General features: G+C 39.0%; 1 protein-coding gene across 3 annotated transcripts in view; it reads right to left on the minus strand.

The window, feature by feature from the left end:
• The window catches only part of prkab1a (protein kinase, AMP-activated, beta 1 non-catalytic subunit, a), a 7,361-nt gene extending 3,509 nt beyond the window's left edge, over positions 1-3,852 (minus strand). Inside the window, exons 1-4 of one of the 3 annotated variants that reach the window (XM_032539346.1) lie at positions 3,718-3,852; positions 1,135-1,317; positions 857-1,026; positions 394-487 (exon numbers count right to left, since the gene is read on the minus strand). In XM_032539346.1, the coding sequence (XP_032395237.1) occupies positions 394-487; positions 857-1,026; positions 1,135-1,284 (414 nt within the window). In that variant the 5' untranslated portion in view covers positions 1,285-1,317; positions 3,718-3,852. Of the gene's footprint in view, positions 1-393; positions 488-856; positions 1,027-1,134; positions 1,347-3,717 lie in introns of all 3 variants that reach the window. The other 2 variants (XM_032539347.1, XM_032539348.1) reach the window with 2 other exon arrangements.
• Between the last annotated feature and the right edge of the window lie 10,744 nt (positions 3,853-14,596).

The following is a 14,596-nucleotide window of genomic DNA, read 5'->3' on the forward strand; positions in this document are numbered from 1 at the left end:
AGGCAATCAAATTCACAACTGAAACACTGATGTATAATCCAGCTAGACCCAATATAATTCCTAGAATAAATGTCCAATCACTGTTTGCATTGAAAAGCATTTTAAAGGCAAATTACTGGCAAACAAGAGTTATGCAATCCTGACCTTCAACTGTCCATTAAAAATGTCTCTCACTGCATAATTTGCCAAGTGTACAGGACACATTTAATTCACGTGTTGCTGTATTTAAGATAAACAGAATAATGCTTGTTTTATTTACACAGTATAATAAATATAGTCTCCCTCAGATTATCGCTTGCATCCAGAATTCACAATCTACACTTGCAGTTATATACTACTGGTTACTACAACCATGGTTACGCCATTCATGATGATTCATTATGTAATGCTGACCTCAGCTGGGTCGTGGGTCCACTGGCCATCCACATAAAATTTGTACTGATGCTCCCCTTCAGGTAGATCAACAATGGCCACAAAGGTGTTCTGACTTTGACACAGATGACAAAAGGGAACATTTGGCACATCAGTAAGTTAACACTGCACTTCCACCTCATTAATAATGTGGATGCCCTCTATTTAGTGAGGGCACAAAATGAACAAGTCATTAAACTGGGTCTAGAAAATCATTCTTACTCCCAGGCACTCAGAGATGTAGTGACATTCGGTCAATTCACCTGTTTCTTTCAAAAAACATCCTGTTGTTTTGTGAAAATCACTCACAACAGCTGTATTTAAGTTGTATTAGCTTAAATGACAATATTTTCCCATCAGTAAACTAGTAATGAGTAAAGAATTAGAACATTTCATACACTGAAAACACACACACTAATACTTAGAGTTTAGGACGCTCCCTCACCTTCTAATAAGGGGAATCTTGTTGGCCCAGTTGTTGAAGGATCCAGAGAGGTAGACCTCTTTGCCATCTCCAGTCCAGCGAAAGACTGTGGGGCGGTCTAGAGTCGGCCCTTTGTCATCTGCTTCTAAGTCTTGCTGCCATTTAAGAAACTCTTCTTTCCCTAAAGGTGCCTAAAAATAAAAAAATACCCATCAAAAAACCAGCATTAATAAACCTAATGTAAAATGGGCATGACCATGCTGGCAACAGATAAGCTCTGAGCCAACCACACGACTTACTTTCATATCATCACCGTGAAAAATATCTGCGTCCTCGGGGCTGTCCATCAGGATTTTTGGCCCTCCTCCATCCTTGGTACCTCGGCTGTCCCTCCGCTGAGCCTTCTCCCCCTGTCCCATGGCAGCCCTCTCACTGTTGGTATTCCCCATGGCGTTGTCTTGTTATAGGCTGGTACAAGCTCACTATAAGTTAAAAGCCAACACAGAGAAGACTGTACAAGACTTGACTTTTCTTTTCCTTCATAAAAGGTAGGCTAACTGATCATTAATAGATAAAAGTAGAGGAAACAAAAGTTGGGTTTTTACGACCTCATCACTCAAATGAAAAGCTATACTATACCTTGGGCACTAACGATCCTAGCTAGAATGATTTACAATGACTGACTTAACCCAAATGTGCAGAGAGCAATTTACAAGCAGCAGTGGGTCCGAGCTATGTAGAGGCACTTGACAGGCTTATAATTTACTCCACTTTAGGGAAAGACAACACTTTTCACTACACCATATCATCTGACGTCTCAATTTACCAGTTGTTTGCACAATAAGGCTTTATACACTAAACAAACTGCATGATCAGGAAACAAAACCCTGGATTTTTTCTGAATAGTAGTGGACTACCTGGGGGCCTGCAGTTATCATTTAGTCTTGCTACAGGACGCTCCAAATTACCCACACATAACATTTCTTTCAGCATGATACCATCTCTCTTTAAGGAACCGGCATATTTGTATGGACACCCTGATTGTTACAACACTTTCAAAGTGTATAAAACGTTAAGTATTTGACAGTTTATCCTACCTTAATTTCACTCCAGCATAAAACTATGTAAAAACTAGAAACCTTCTTGAGATTGGCTTTCATTTTTAATTTCAAGTCAGCAATGGTGACATAACCTTGACAAACTAACGGCTTTTACAGCAATGGATTACCTATTTCCAGGATGTTCCAAGCCAATGCAAATGCAGTTGCATACCTTTGTTTAATGAAATGAAACCAACTACCAGAGGTGACATAGAAAACTCCAGCCAGAGATGTTTAAAGCCGGAGAATGTACTTTTTAAAAACCGTATACTTTTCTAGTATAGGTATACGTTTCTAGAGATGTTCCGATAATATCGCCTTCGATACCGCCTAAAACGCTGGTATTGGTATCGGGAAGTACTGGAGTTTGTGCACCGATCCGATACCACATAATGAAGCCCTAAAGAAAATCTACGTTAAAGTAGTTAATTTATGTTGTTTTTCCATTAAGAATTACTCTCAAACTGGATAATTAAAGAAAGTTCTTCAGCGTTCACTGTCTGTGTTTGTTCATGTTTCACAAAGAGTTTAACCCTGAGCCAGGCCGACAAGAAATCACATCAAATCACACCCATACTGGGATAGTAGTATAGAGTTGTTAAAACATAATAAAATGTATGTCACACATGTATCGGATCAGTACTCGGTATCTGCCGATACACAAGTTCCATTATTAGAAACAGTATAGGGAAGCAAAAAATGATATTGGACCATCTCTACTTGTTTCACTACATGTTATTAACAAATCTGTTGTTGACCCAAATTTAGTTGTTAATATTATTATTATTATTAATAGTAGTAGTATTATTAGATGTCTTGTTAATAAATAAACTCAGTTTAAAGTGATACAAAAGGGGGACCAAAAAGGTGTAAGTATTCAGTGTTTGAGTCAGAATAATGTGTGTGCTAGTGTTCAATTGCTCAAATACTGTAGGCTTTTCTGATGGAATACAACCAAATTAATATGATAAGTCCATGTCAGGGTCTAATGATTAAAAAAATCGTCTTTATAATATGTTGTACATAATTAGCCTATAAGTCGGTAATTCAGGGCTTTGCTTTTCTGCATACATTGATGGTGGAGATGGAAGTAACCTAGCTACTTTTCCACTGTATGATGATAGCAACGCTATCAAGACTGTACGTTACGTCACTGCTGCTTACACCTCTAGCTAGTTGTGGTAATCTGACAATATTAGCTTGCTAACTAGCTAGTTAACGCTAGTTACTGAGATGATAACGGTAATGTAAGAATATTCAGGATATATTAGAAAGATAGTAATCTTTAATAGCACTGCAGTGCTTCGGACGAATTATTCTCGTTTATTAACGTTATTAAAATACTTTAATAATAACGTTATGGTTGACATTAATTGTACAGGCTACACGTTAAAGGCAACATTTTATTTGCATTAACGTTAGCCACCAAAGATAGCTAGAAACCCCAAACCACGGCTAGCATTATGTTAGCTTATCTTAAAACATTATGTGCGACAAAAAAGCTCCATTACATTACTAACTCTTGTAGGAATATAGTTTAATTCGCCTGTAACGACTGGACTGACGACAGGTCATTTGGTTACAGCAACCCGAGTGGCAATAAGAGGTACCGTTTTCTCCTAACCTAAAGCTAACGTCAGTTAGCAGCTAGCTAGGCTATGTGTGTTGTGTAACGTTAGCATGTTGGCCCGCCTATCAACTAATGGCTGCGACATATAAGTGATACCAATTGAAACAATGCATGCATTGAGTATATATGCAGACAGTTGTTTAGTCTTTTACCTAAAAAGAGTTTACCGTCGTTAGTCCGTGTTAACTCATCTCAGCTGACCCATTTCATCGGGTTGGAAAACAAAACATTTTGTCATATAAAACAAACACGCCCCCTGGTTTGCGCACGCGCAGTAGTCCAAACGTAAAAACCTAATTTGTGGGTACATTTTATTAAAAACGTTTGAATAATTACACAATATAATATTTCCCAACATGCACTTATAATTCTTTAAACCATTTAAATCAATGGCAGTCTTGGAATATTTTTTAATCATGATTACAGTTTAAAGGCTGTGATGTAATGTAATTTGATAAACTCAACACTAGATGGAAGCGTGGGTCAAGTACAGTGACAATGTACAGTATGAAAACGCATGCAGTGAGCCGATTAAAGGGTGAGCCTTAATGTTGCAATGTCCTCAAAATGTTTTGTTTTTTTTTGCTGTAAAAGTGATGCAATTTAAGGGATGTGTATGAAATGCAACTGTTGCTTAAGTATCCATTTTAATTAATTAGGTGACCCCTAACACTTCCCAAAATATGTGAGCTACAAAGGCAGACCAGGAAAATGCTGTCAGGAAAATGGGTCATTAGTAATGAAAAAATATATTAAGATCTGAATATCTGTCATGTTACTCATTGATGATTTATTTCCGCTGATGAAAGCGCCTTAAAATAAATTTAGGCTACTGATAGAAAAGGAAAACACAACAGCTTGGTACCATCCTTGACATTTTACCAGGAGTTTGTTCAGCAGTACACTATGTGTAGTAGGTGAGTGCAACTTGCCATTCCCAAAAGAAGTGGCTTTTGAACCATGGAAGTCAACCCATCAAAGTCTTACAAGGTTACCTTCAAAATTCCATGGCCACACTTTGTTTCATGTAAGTCATGTTATGCCTAAAATATCCCTCTCTATAGAGAAGAGCAACTCAATCTGATCCTAGGACAGTGCCAACCCTCACACAGCTGTTGAGGTCACAATTGCCCAGAGCAGCTGTTGAGCCAGTAATCCTGTCAAAAGATGAAGCAGATATTTTGAATTTTGGTTGTAGAAATCGCGCAGATGTAATTAATAACATTAACAATGTTTCAATTCAGGTGCGCCAGTGAGCCAACCATGTGATCCAGCATGCATGGGTGACACGCCCAATGGAGTGGAGCCGCAATCAGCGTTATTAGTTACACCTGTGCTGGACCACTTTAGAGCATCTCCTGTTTTATAATGTTCTTATTTTGTGTCATTTTCAAGTTGTTGTTTTTTTATTTCTTTAAAACTGCACCATGAAAGCTGAACATTTAACAGAAGCTGTTGAATGTTTTTTGTAGCCATCAGCATTTTTCTTTACAACTTTTGGGGATACAGTTCAGCACATTCTCTTCCAGTATTTTCTGTATGCAGAGTCATGTTTAGCTGCAGCAGAAGCCAACACATTTTTTTGTCCACCCACCAACATTAACTATATCGCCACCAATTATCTTTTCCTAAACTTTGACACAAATTTAACAGAACTAATGATGTTCTCCCCCAAACAGCACTTCCAATATCATCTAGACACCGGGGGGGGCTGTGAATGCTGGAGGCTTTTGTCACATAATGAGGAGCTAAATAATAAAAAATAAATAAACAAAAGTGTCCTGCAGAGATGTGCAAATTAAAAGTAGGTTGGATTTCACTGGACCATTTAAAAAATGGAAGAATCTACATTTCACAAAGCCAAGTTATCTACAATGTCACAGCAGACACAGCCCCACATTATGGGCATGGTCACAGTTGAATGCAGTACACAGATGTCAGTTAACACCGGGGGTTCAATTACAGAGATTACATTTTTCCCTTCACAGCCTTCATGCTTTGTAATAACCACAGAATATTGTTGGTTTCTTCTCAGATGGCTTGTTAACAGGGAGAAATAGAGTACAGCAGAGATGCGTGCCACACAACATGTTCAAGAGAGCACTTCAGTATTTCATCGAATTTGTTTCAAAAAATCCAAAATCCATGCATCCTGGAACCAGACAGCTGTAATTGGCTCATGACAGCTAAGGAGACTGCGTGGGAATCCAAGGAAGAAGTTGGGCTGGCTGGTGGATGTGGGATGTGATGTTTTTGCTTGCATGCGGAGGTGGATCTATAAATGGAACAGAGCCATGGTATGGCGTGTTGTTAGTTTTGATGTGATGATTATCGGTTGGCAGTGGTAGAACTGGAAGGACCGTGGTGGGAGTGGGTAAGCCCTGATACTGGATCTTCTTATGACTTTTTCTCATCCAATGTAATTAGAGCGCCTACTTTCTGTCCATCTACTTTCCATCTCCCTATATCAACCTTCTAATATCATTTCTTATATAGACAGTTTAAGAGAATTTCCATCTTAATAACAATAACTTGAATGTCCGCTTTGATAGAGTTTCCCTTTACAGCCAAACAGACTGAAGTTAAAACCCAAACTGGAAGAGCTCTCAAAGCCTGACCTGCTGATGAACTCTGCGATGTGACTGATGTGCTGACATTTTACTCAGGCTCCATTCCAGCACTGCTTCCTCAGAGCCATGACCATACTGCCCATTGTTGTTTACCATCATACAGGAGCAGCCAGCCGCACCACAACACCTCAGAGCAGCTGATCCTGATACATTCTCTGTAGGACAAGCCAGATAACCTTTACACTGAGCTCCTCTGGGCATGGCATGACTCACATAGTCACACTTGTTTCCTTGGCACTGTGTTTCTTTTGTGAAGCCTTGAATGAAAACTTGCTTTATTGAAGTGCTGAAATTTGAATTTTATGGAATAGGATCATCAATTCATAGAATTGTGGTCACTGTAGTTTGATCAAACTTTACCTAAACAGGAGTAAATTGGGCATTTCCTCCTCTAAAGCTACAGACTCAGAAATGACACATACTAAGGAAAGCTTAGTGTGGGACTGGCTCTAGTGGCTGTAATTCTGCATCAAGGCTGAATTTGGGAAAGAGACTCCAGATATGGTATCAGGGGACCACTAAGGTCTACATAAAAGAGACTCCAGATATGGTATTAGGGGACCATTAAGGTCTATATAAAAGCATCCAAGAGCACCATGTTATGCGACCTTGAAAAAAAGAACAGGGAGAATGAAATAAAACAGTGCAACCTCTGCTTTCCAGCAACCAACCTCCTTTCTGTATCCAAATTACACCTCCAACCTGAAGCTTAAAGTAATTTTTTTTTCAGCCAAGTCGTCTGCTGTAGTTTTACTGGTCACTTTGCTATGTTACAGTTGGATTAGGTATCTGCTACTTGCTTAAATGACATGCAACTTTACATTCTCTAATGTGCTGATTTACTAGCCCCAGAGCCGGTTTGACATGCTCGCTAACATGAAATTAGCTTGTGGTAGCAAGACTGCTCTTAGATTTTTGTAGTAGGCTATGCAGTTCGGGACTACAAATCCAACAATCTATCTGCTTGGTCGTGTACACATTCAGCCAGTTGGAACAGAATAACACAACATGATTGGCTTGTTTAGTAATCTTGGTGTAGTCATGGACTCAGACCTGAATTTTAACAGCCACATTAAGACAATTACAAAGTCAGCCTACTATCACCTTAAGAATATATCAAGGTTTTAAGGACTCATGTGTCAACAGGACTTGGAAAAACATGGTCCATGCTTTCATCTTCAGTAGACTTGACTACTGTAACGGGGTCTTTACAGGTCTCTTAAAAAAATCAATCAGACAGCTGCAGCTGATTCAGAACGCTGCTGCTCGAGTCCTCACTAAGACCAAGAGATGGATCACATCACTCCAGTCTGAAGTCTTTACACTGGCTTCCTGTGCTCCAAAGAATTGATTTCAAAGTACTCTTGCTAGTTTATAAATCCCTTAACGGTTTAGGTCCAAATACATTTCTGATCTGATACACTATGACCCCCCCAGACCTCTCAGGTCATCTGGGACAGGTCTACTTTCTGTCCCCCAGAGTCTACTCTACAGAGAACTAAACAGGGTGAAGCAGCTTTCAGTTTCTATGCTCCTCATATCTGGAATAAACTCCCAGAAACCTGCAGATCCGCTGCTACTCTCAGTTCTTTTAAATCAAGGCTGAAGACCTTTCTTTTTGATGCTGCCTTTCTTTAAATGACTGCTCATTTCTTTAAATTTCTTATGCTGCACTGTAACTTTTATTCTTGTGTTTTATGTGTCCTAATGTTTCTATTTTGTTTTTAACTGTCTATTCATGTGTTTTATTGGTTTTTAATGCTTATGATTTTTAACTGTTTGTACTTGTGTTTTATCTGTTTAACTGATTTTGTGTAAAGCACTTTGAATTGCCCTGTTGCTGAAATGTGCTATACAAATAAAGCTGCCTTGCCTTGCCTAGTAAGCAGGAGGCTATTTGATGGCCGCACTCCTATACTTAATAATTCAAATATTATTAAAAATGATGCACATAAAATGCATTTCAATGTGGAAGTAATCCAAGTATTCAGACTACGTTACTCAGATTCAGTAACGTAACAGAATACGTTACAAATTACATTTTTGGGCTTGTGTTCTATAATAAGATACGTTTTCAACGTACCCTTCCCAACACTGGTCTCCTTACAGCACCGCAGTCGGGCAGCTGCTCTACCCTGTGCGTCCCCTACAGACACTAGAGGGGGATTTTTGCGCTGAGAGCCACTTACTAAGTGTCAGTATTTTACGAGTTGGGGGAGAGAACGTGTTGATCCTGAAGTGCTGGTGCCGTTCAACTGATTGAATGTGTTTCTGTGTGCTGATTTGACAGCCACAGGGGCGGCTGTGGCTCAGTGGTAGAGCGGTTGCCTACCAATCGGAAGGTTGGTGGTTCGATCCCTGCCCCTGCAGTCATTGTTGAAGAGTCCTTGGGCAAGACACTGAACTCTGAAGTGTGAATGTGTGTGAATGTTTATCTGATGAGCAGGTGGCACCTTGTACGGCAGCCCCGGCCACAGTGTATGAATGTGTGTGAATGGTGAATGTATCCTGTAGATGTAAAAGCGCTTTGAGCAGTTGTTAAGACTGGAAAAGCGCTATATAAATACAGCACATTTACATTTACATTCCGCTTTGTGGTTAAACGATTCACAATTTTGAGGAGCCGGTGGGATAAAATTCCACTGGAATTGTGCGACAAAAAAGAAAGAAATTGAAATTACTTTGTAAGACAGACAATTTTGCTGTGTGTTCTTGCTATTTGTTCAGCCACAGTGTGTTTTATTAAGTTGTTACAAAAGAACAAAAGAAGTAAAAGCACATTTTTATGCTAATCACTGTTTTACATGGTGCAGTTTTTATTGCCTATAATCCAACCGGCAAGTCTGCTTTATTTAGAACCGTTTTCAGTATTTTGCTCCAACATTGTAAGTGTACTAGGCCTTTGTTTGAAGAAACAATCTTTCCCATTAGCCTAATACTTTGTGAGGCTATTTGGGTGGGACAACCTTGGAATAATTTAGAGCTCAAGTTTCGCATTTGACCGAGCACCAAATGTAGCAATTAGCCCGGTCAAGAACGCCATCATCGAATCTGTTATGAAACATTTACATAACATCCTCATCTAAGCTATTTCACAGACACACACACACACACACAGTTTCTTTGTGTCCTTTTATCTCTATTTTATGTGTGTTTCCTCTCCCATTCTTACTGTGTGACCTTCAGTTGAACATTTAGAGAGATGCTACTGCTGGACGTTCTATTTTTTGTTTTATTGACAGATAAAACAGTATGACAAGCTTCAGGGCATTTATAGCTACGCTGCCTGACTACTACTAAGTTTACTTTTTAAAGCTTGAAAAGCCTTTGAAAGCTGCAAAGCTTTTCAAACCACAGTGTATATCCAGCTCTCTCTCTGGCAAACCCCTTAGCAAGAAAATTACCTCTTGGTGATATGAGATGCTTTTTCATTTTAATTGTAGGCAGGTGAAAGGCCCAGTGACCATGAAAGACATACTGTCCTCTTAATGTAAGCTTGAGTAGACAGCTCCTGTCTGCTCTACAATTATTACTTCTGACTGTCCCTGTGCCTACGACCGTGTTGGGTTTTCAGAGAAAGCCCTTCCCTCTCTGTGAAATGTATAATCTGTGCAATCACACTCAATGAAGCAGCAGTCATCATGCCTGTTTTCTTCTCCAGCCATTTGGAATAGTAAGCAGAAGGAAGTCAAATTGAGGGAGCTGATAACTGGCTCAATGTTAAAAAAGTTTAAGTGCAGTGCTACTTTACTGCCACTTTAATTGACTGTCCGCTAATCCCTGGCCCCAGAGCTACGTTCGCTACATTTTATTATCATAGAGCTCAAAAGTGTGGTTCTGGAAGTGAAAATCGTGTTCACTTTCTCCATGAGGATTTTGATTAATAGCCATAATGTCTAAACCAACCAAGGTAGACTGATCACAAGCTATGGGATTGTGAAACAAAGCTTTATGCAACTGTAGAAGCCACAAGTACGTATTATATCAATCTTGTTTTAATCTGGTTTTATTCCCGATGTCATGGAGCACTAGACTACCAACAATCCTAAACGTAACAGTGACCTCTGTGATTGGTGGAGCTCATTGTTACCATGGAAACAAAACGGCTACAGCAACCTGCTACCACTAAAGTCTATGATTGTTTATTATCGTAATAAATCAGTAAGACGTTTTTTTGCAATCATGAATTTGGATGAGAGGGATGAGCTGGGGAGGATGTCATGGCCAAGCCAGTAATGTTGATGGTTGCAGTGACGCTAAGCTAAATGCTAAATGGGGAAAGCGGCTGATTTTAAACCCTTCTAAAACCAGTCCGGCTGGAAGACACAGACCTCCGAGGACTAGCGTATTTCATCTCCACGTACGACCGAAAATCTGCAAACCTTACTAGCTGACGCTGGTGATAGCTAGACAGCTTGATTGGCATAATGCTGAACAAGACCTTTTTAGGCAGCAAAATCATTCCACTAAAAAAAACACAGTGAGAGGGTCAACGTTTAAGATGAAAACAAAGACAAAATCCCAAAACAAGTCCACGGCTATTTTAATGTACACAATGCCATGGCTAGCATTGCTAAGCCGCTGTCTTGATTGACAGGTCAGTGTGTAGCCACGCCCCTAAAGCATCCCCTGCTGTATCATCCATTTTAAAATAAATAGGACGATAATTTACAACATTGACATGATGCGGTGTTTAAGTAGCGACTGAGGCCATACAAGTATTATGAAAAAGTTAATTTAGGTAATAAATCAAGTGAGAATAATGGGAATAATTTCCCCATACGCTATACTGTATAAAGTGTTATTTGTGCAGCCAGTAGAGTTGAACCTGCCGGGAATTAGATAGAATGCAGGTGTAAGGTATTCCACTTTGGCTTCACTTTTCAGACCCGGAAGCTTTGTCCATTATTTTTTACAGTCTACAATCAACCCACATAGACCCCTATGTTAAGTAACATGTTTCTGAACGGGGTGAATATTTTTTTTTTAAACTCACATGTTCAAATTATATTAAGGCTTATAGCCCCGCACTGTTACCATCTACACAAAATAAGGTATTTTTTTTATTTTAACCAAGTATCCTGTAGCATAGTTGTCTGTAATTTGTTGCAAAACATGCTGCTTAAAAATCGATTGGAAATTAAGACAGAAATTAGGATTTTAATGGAGATACTCCTTAATCTTGTATGTATACATGCATAGAGGAGTAGCTTGTCCATCTTGATATGGCGTATCCCTTCAATTAAAATGGCTGCGGCCAATGTATTCATATGTGTATGAACAGTAAGTATGTATGTATGTATGTATGTATGTATGTATTTTTATCACGCTCTGTGGAGCCATCCAGTCTTGAGCCATGCACATCCCATGCTAGTTTGTAAAGTTTCAAGTCAAAATGTTTCATATTGCTCCTCTAGAAAACTAACTTGGCACATGGATTTTGCCTTCTTAAGTTTGCTTAAGAAGTTAAGCCATTGCTGAGACTTTTTTTTTTTTTCCCCCAGAGTAAATATTTGTGATGGCTGTGACAGGTCCTCTTGCTGATTCCCAGAAAAACCCAGAGATAAGCAAAGCAGGCTTCTCATTCCTCATGATGACAGAGGTGACTGTCAACTAAAAGTAAGCCGGGTTTTATCAGCTCTAGCTTCATGTTAAGTAACTCTGTGAGTTGGTTGAAAACACTATCTCTATTTGACTTTTTAATGTTTCCCGTTGCTGGGTTTTAAAACAAGAACACTCTTAAATAACATATGGCAACATACATATACATACAATGGTATCATGCATCATACATTGCTTTCTGTGGCACATGGGCACCCCACCCAGGTGCAAAAAACAGCGACAATTGCTGCTCAAAAGATGGTTTTAGGGAACAATCAAGTGTCTTTGTTGTTCTTTTTTTGTCCAATTGCCTCTATATTTTGACTGATTGTATTTCTAGCTGTAACCTTTGCAAAAGAAGTTTCAAACCTCATTTGGACCTCATTTGAAAAAAATATGTAAAAAAAGAATTAGTGTATAAAGCTTCCCTGTATACCTTTTCCCATGCCCAGATTGCGCAGATTTCCTACAGCAATTACTGTCAACAGGTCACCTGTGCCTCGTTAAGGCACAGGGTGGAGCCATCAATCAGTTGGTGTATTTTTAATTTAATCAAAGAGATGTCAAATGAAATAGGTTTTCCATTGTTCACATGTTTGCCTGTGCAAAATCTAACCATGGTGATATTTTCAAAATTTAGATTTTCCTTCTTTCTTTCTTTTTTTAATAGTGTCATTGTGGTCAGTTGGCAATGTGGGCTGAAAAATAAGGTGGGGGCCCAGAAGTTTTTTCATCTTTCTGTGTGACCAGACACTGTTGGGTAAGGGTTGGGGGCATAATATTCATCATAGGGGGAATAGTGTATTATTAGTTGCTCACCTTGAAATATCGTTGGCATTCAAATGTTCGCTATGTTATGTTAGGATCAAGTTTAAGTGGAAATGTCTTCTAGTTTATCTAATTCCCACGCAGTGATTAAGCCCAATTAGGTAACCCCCATGCAGTGGTTTAGTCCAATAAAGGTGGAGCCAGGGGGGGGTATGTAGAGCCATTTAGGCATTGACTGTGGGAGAGTTGTTTGGGAGCAGAGTTCATTCAAGTAAATTCAGTGTTTGCAGTTTATTTAAGCTGTGTATTTTTTATACTCACCTCTAGTGCCAGGCAGCCACACTAAATTATCTCATTCATGTAGAATTGCTACCAGTGATGCTACAAATAGCATTTTCATTATTAAAGAAAACATTTTCATGTAATGAAATTAAACAGAAACAGACTTTGGTTTCCATTTGACTACAATGCTAAGCAGCCCTGTGTAGCAGTAGAGGACATAGCAAGTTCCACTTTCACATGAACGCTTACAAATAAAGAAGAATACATGTTTATCATTGGGGACAGGTGACCAAACCTGAAAGATGATAGTCTAAATACACAATTTTCTTTGCTTTAGTGTCTTATAAATGTATGCAAATCATACTGTATGTAGGAAAATACTGGACTAGTATTTCATGTATCCAAGTTAACGATCCATTCACATTGTAATTAGCCATTATATGTAAAGTCAATTTGATGATTATATGTAAGTTTACACAGATTTTTTTTATATAATTTATTGGGAAATTATTCTTAATATTGTGATATACCTATGGCAATTTCTATTGTTAGCATTAACGCTTAAAAAAAAGATTAAAAGACAAGATTCTTGAGAGTAAATGCCATGCATTTATTTCAGCACTTTGACATATCCCTCAGACAAATCCAGATTCATGTCATAACCATACTTTATTCGCTAAGAGGACCTGGCATTACATGGCATAAACACTACATGAAGTTTTACATGTTACAGTAAGTTTCCAGTGCATCTATGGGCAGTATTATGTGCAGTAATTTAAATTGTTTTATAACCTGTAACGCTACACAATACCCACCACATTTTCCATAACAATATTTTAAACAGTCCTTCTGCATATTGACAAAGGACACATTTTTTTGCAGCAGAGCTCCTGTTGTCTTCCAGTATTTAATTACAGTGATGATGTCACACAGTAGTCCATCCACATCTCATTCCCACAGTGGAAATAATGACACTAGAACAGGAGGGCAGATGTTGCCACATTGCCAAAGTGCAGCTCTGAGCACAACAGGTACAACATGTACTATATGGCAGTATATGTACGTCTTTAACTGGGTTAGCTTTCATCAACGTTCACATCCTTTTTCACGGTTAGTACTTCAGAAGAACATAGACTCTTGGATGAGACTGGGGAAAACAGAGGATACATCAGAGGATACAGGAATAAATACAGCGTTTTAATGCATAATAATAATTTATACCGGCAAGAATAGCACTTTTTCTCATATAATATGTACGCAGATAGCTTCTATTTCTGTTTGGTATACGTTCTGATAATGGCGTCTGCAGGGTTGAACTCCTCCCAGAAGTCTACCCAATCGTCAAACAGTGCCATTAATGAATTTCAGTTTTCATGTGCCTCTGTGTACTGTGACTAACACATTTGATCGCGAATAACACAATCCCATTACAGTAGCATGGAATTATTACTAGGACATGATGAGGCCCGACGGAATGAATACTTGAAAGGGTAACAGCATGTCACACTAATGTACCCGCATGGAGAGGTGTGTTATGCAGCTGTAGGGTGGGGGAGTGTGTGGTGTTTGTCACTTTGTAGAGTGTGAGCATCCTAGGAGCTTGTCTGATTGCTATACTACTAAGTTAGTTGTCTTCCTTTGTGCTATCTTTCACATTTGTTGGAAGCTGTCAAGTTTTTGGGAGTCGGGACCTGTGACGGCTGCTGTCACTTGCGTCATTGGTGTGTCAATCACTGTGTGTGTGTGTGTG

This window comes from Etheostoma spectabile, chromosome 16 (genome assembly GCF_008692095.1).
Source record: "Etheostoma spectabile isolate EspeVRDwgs_2016 chromosome 16, UIUC_Espe_1.0, whole genome shotgun sequence".
In the NCBI taxonomy this organism is placed as follows: Eukaryota; Metazoa; Chordata; class Actinopteri; order Perciformes; family Percidae; genus Etheostoma; species Etheostoma spectabile.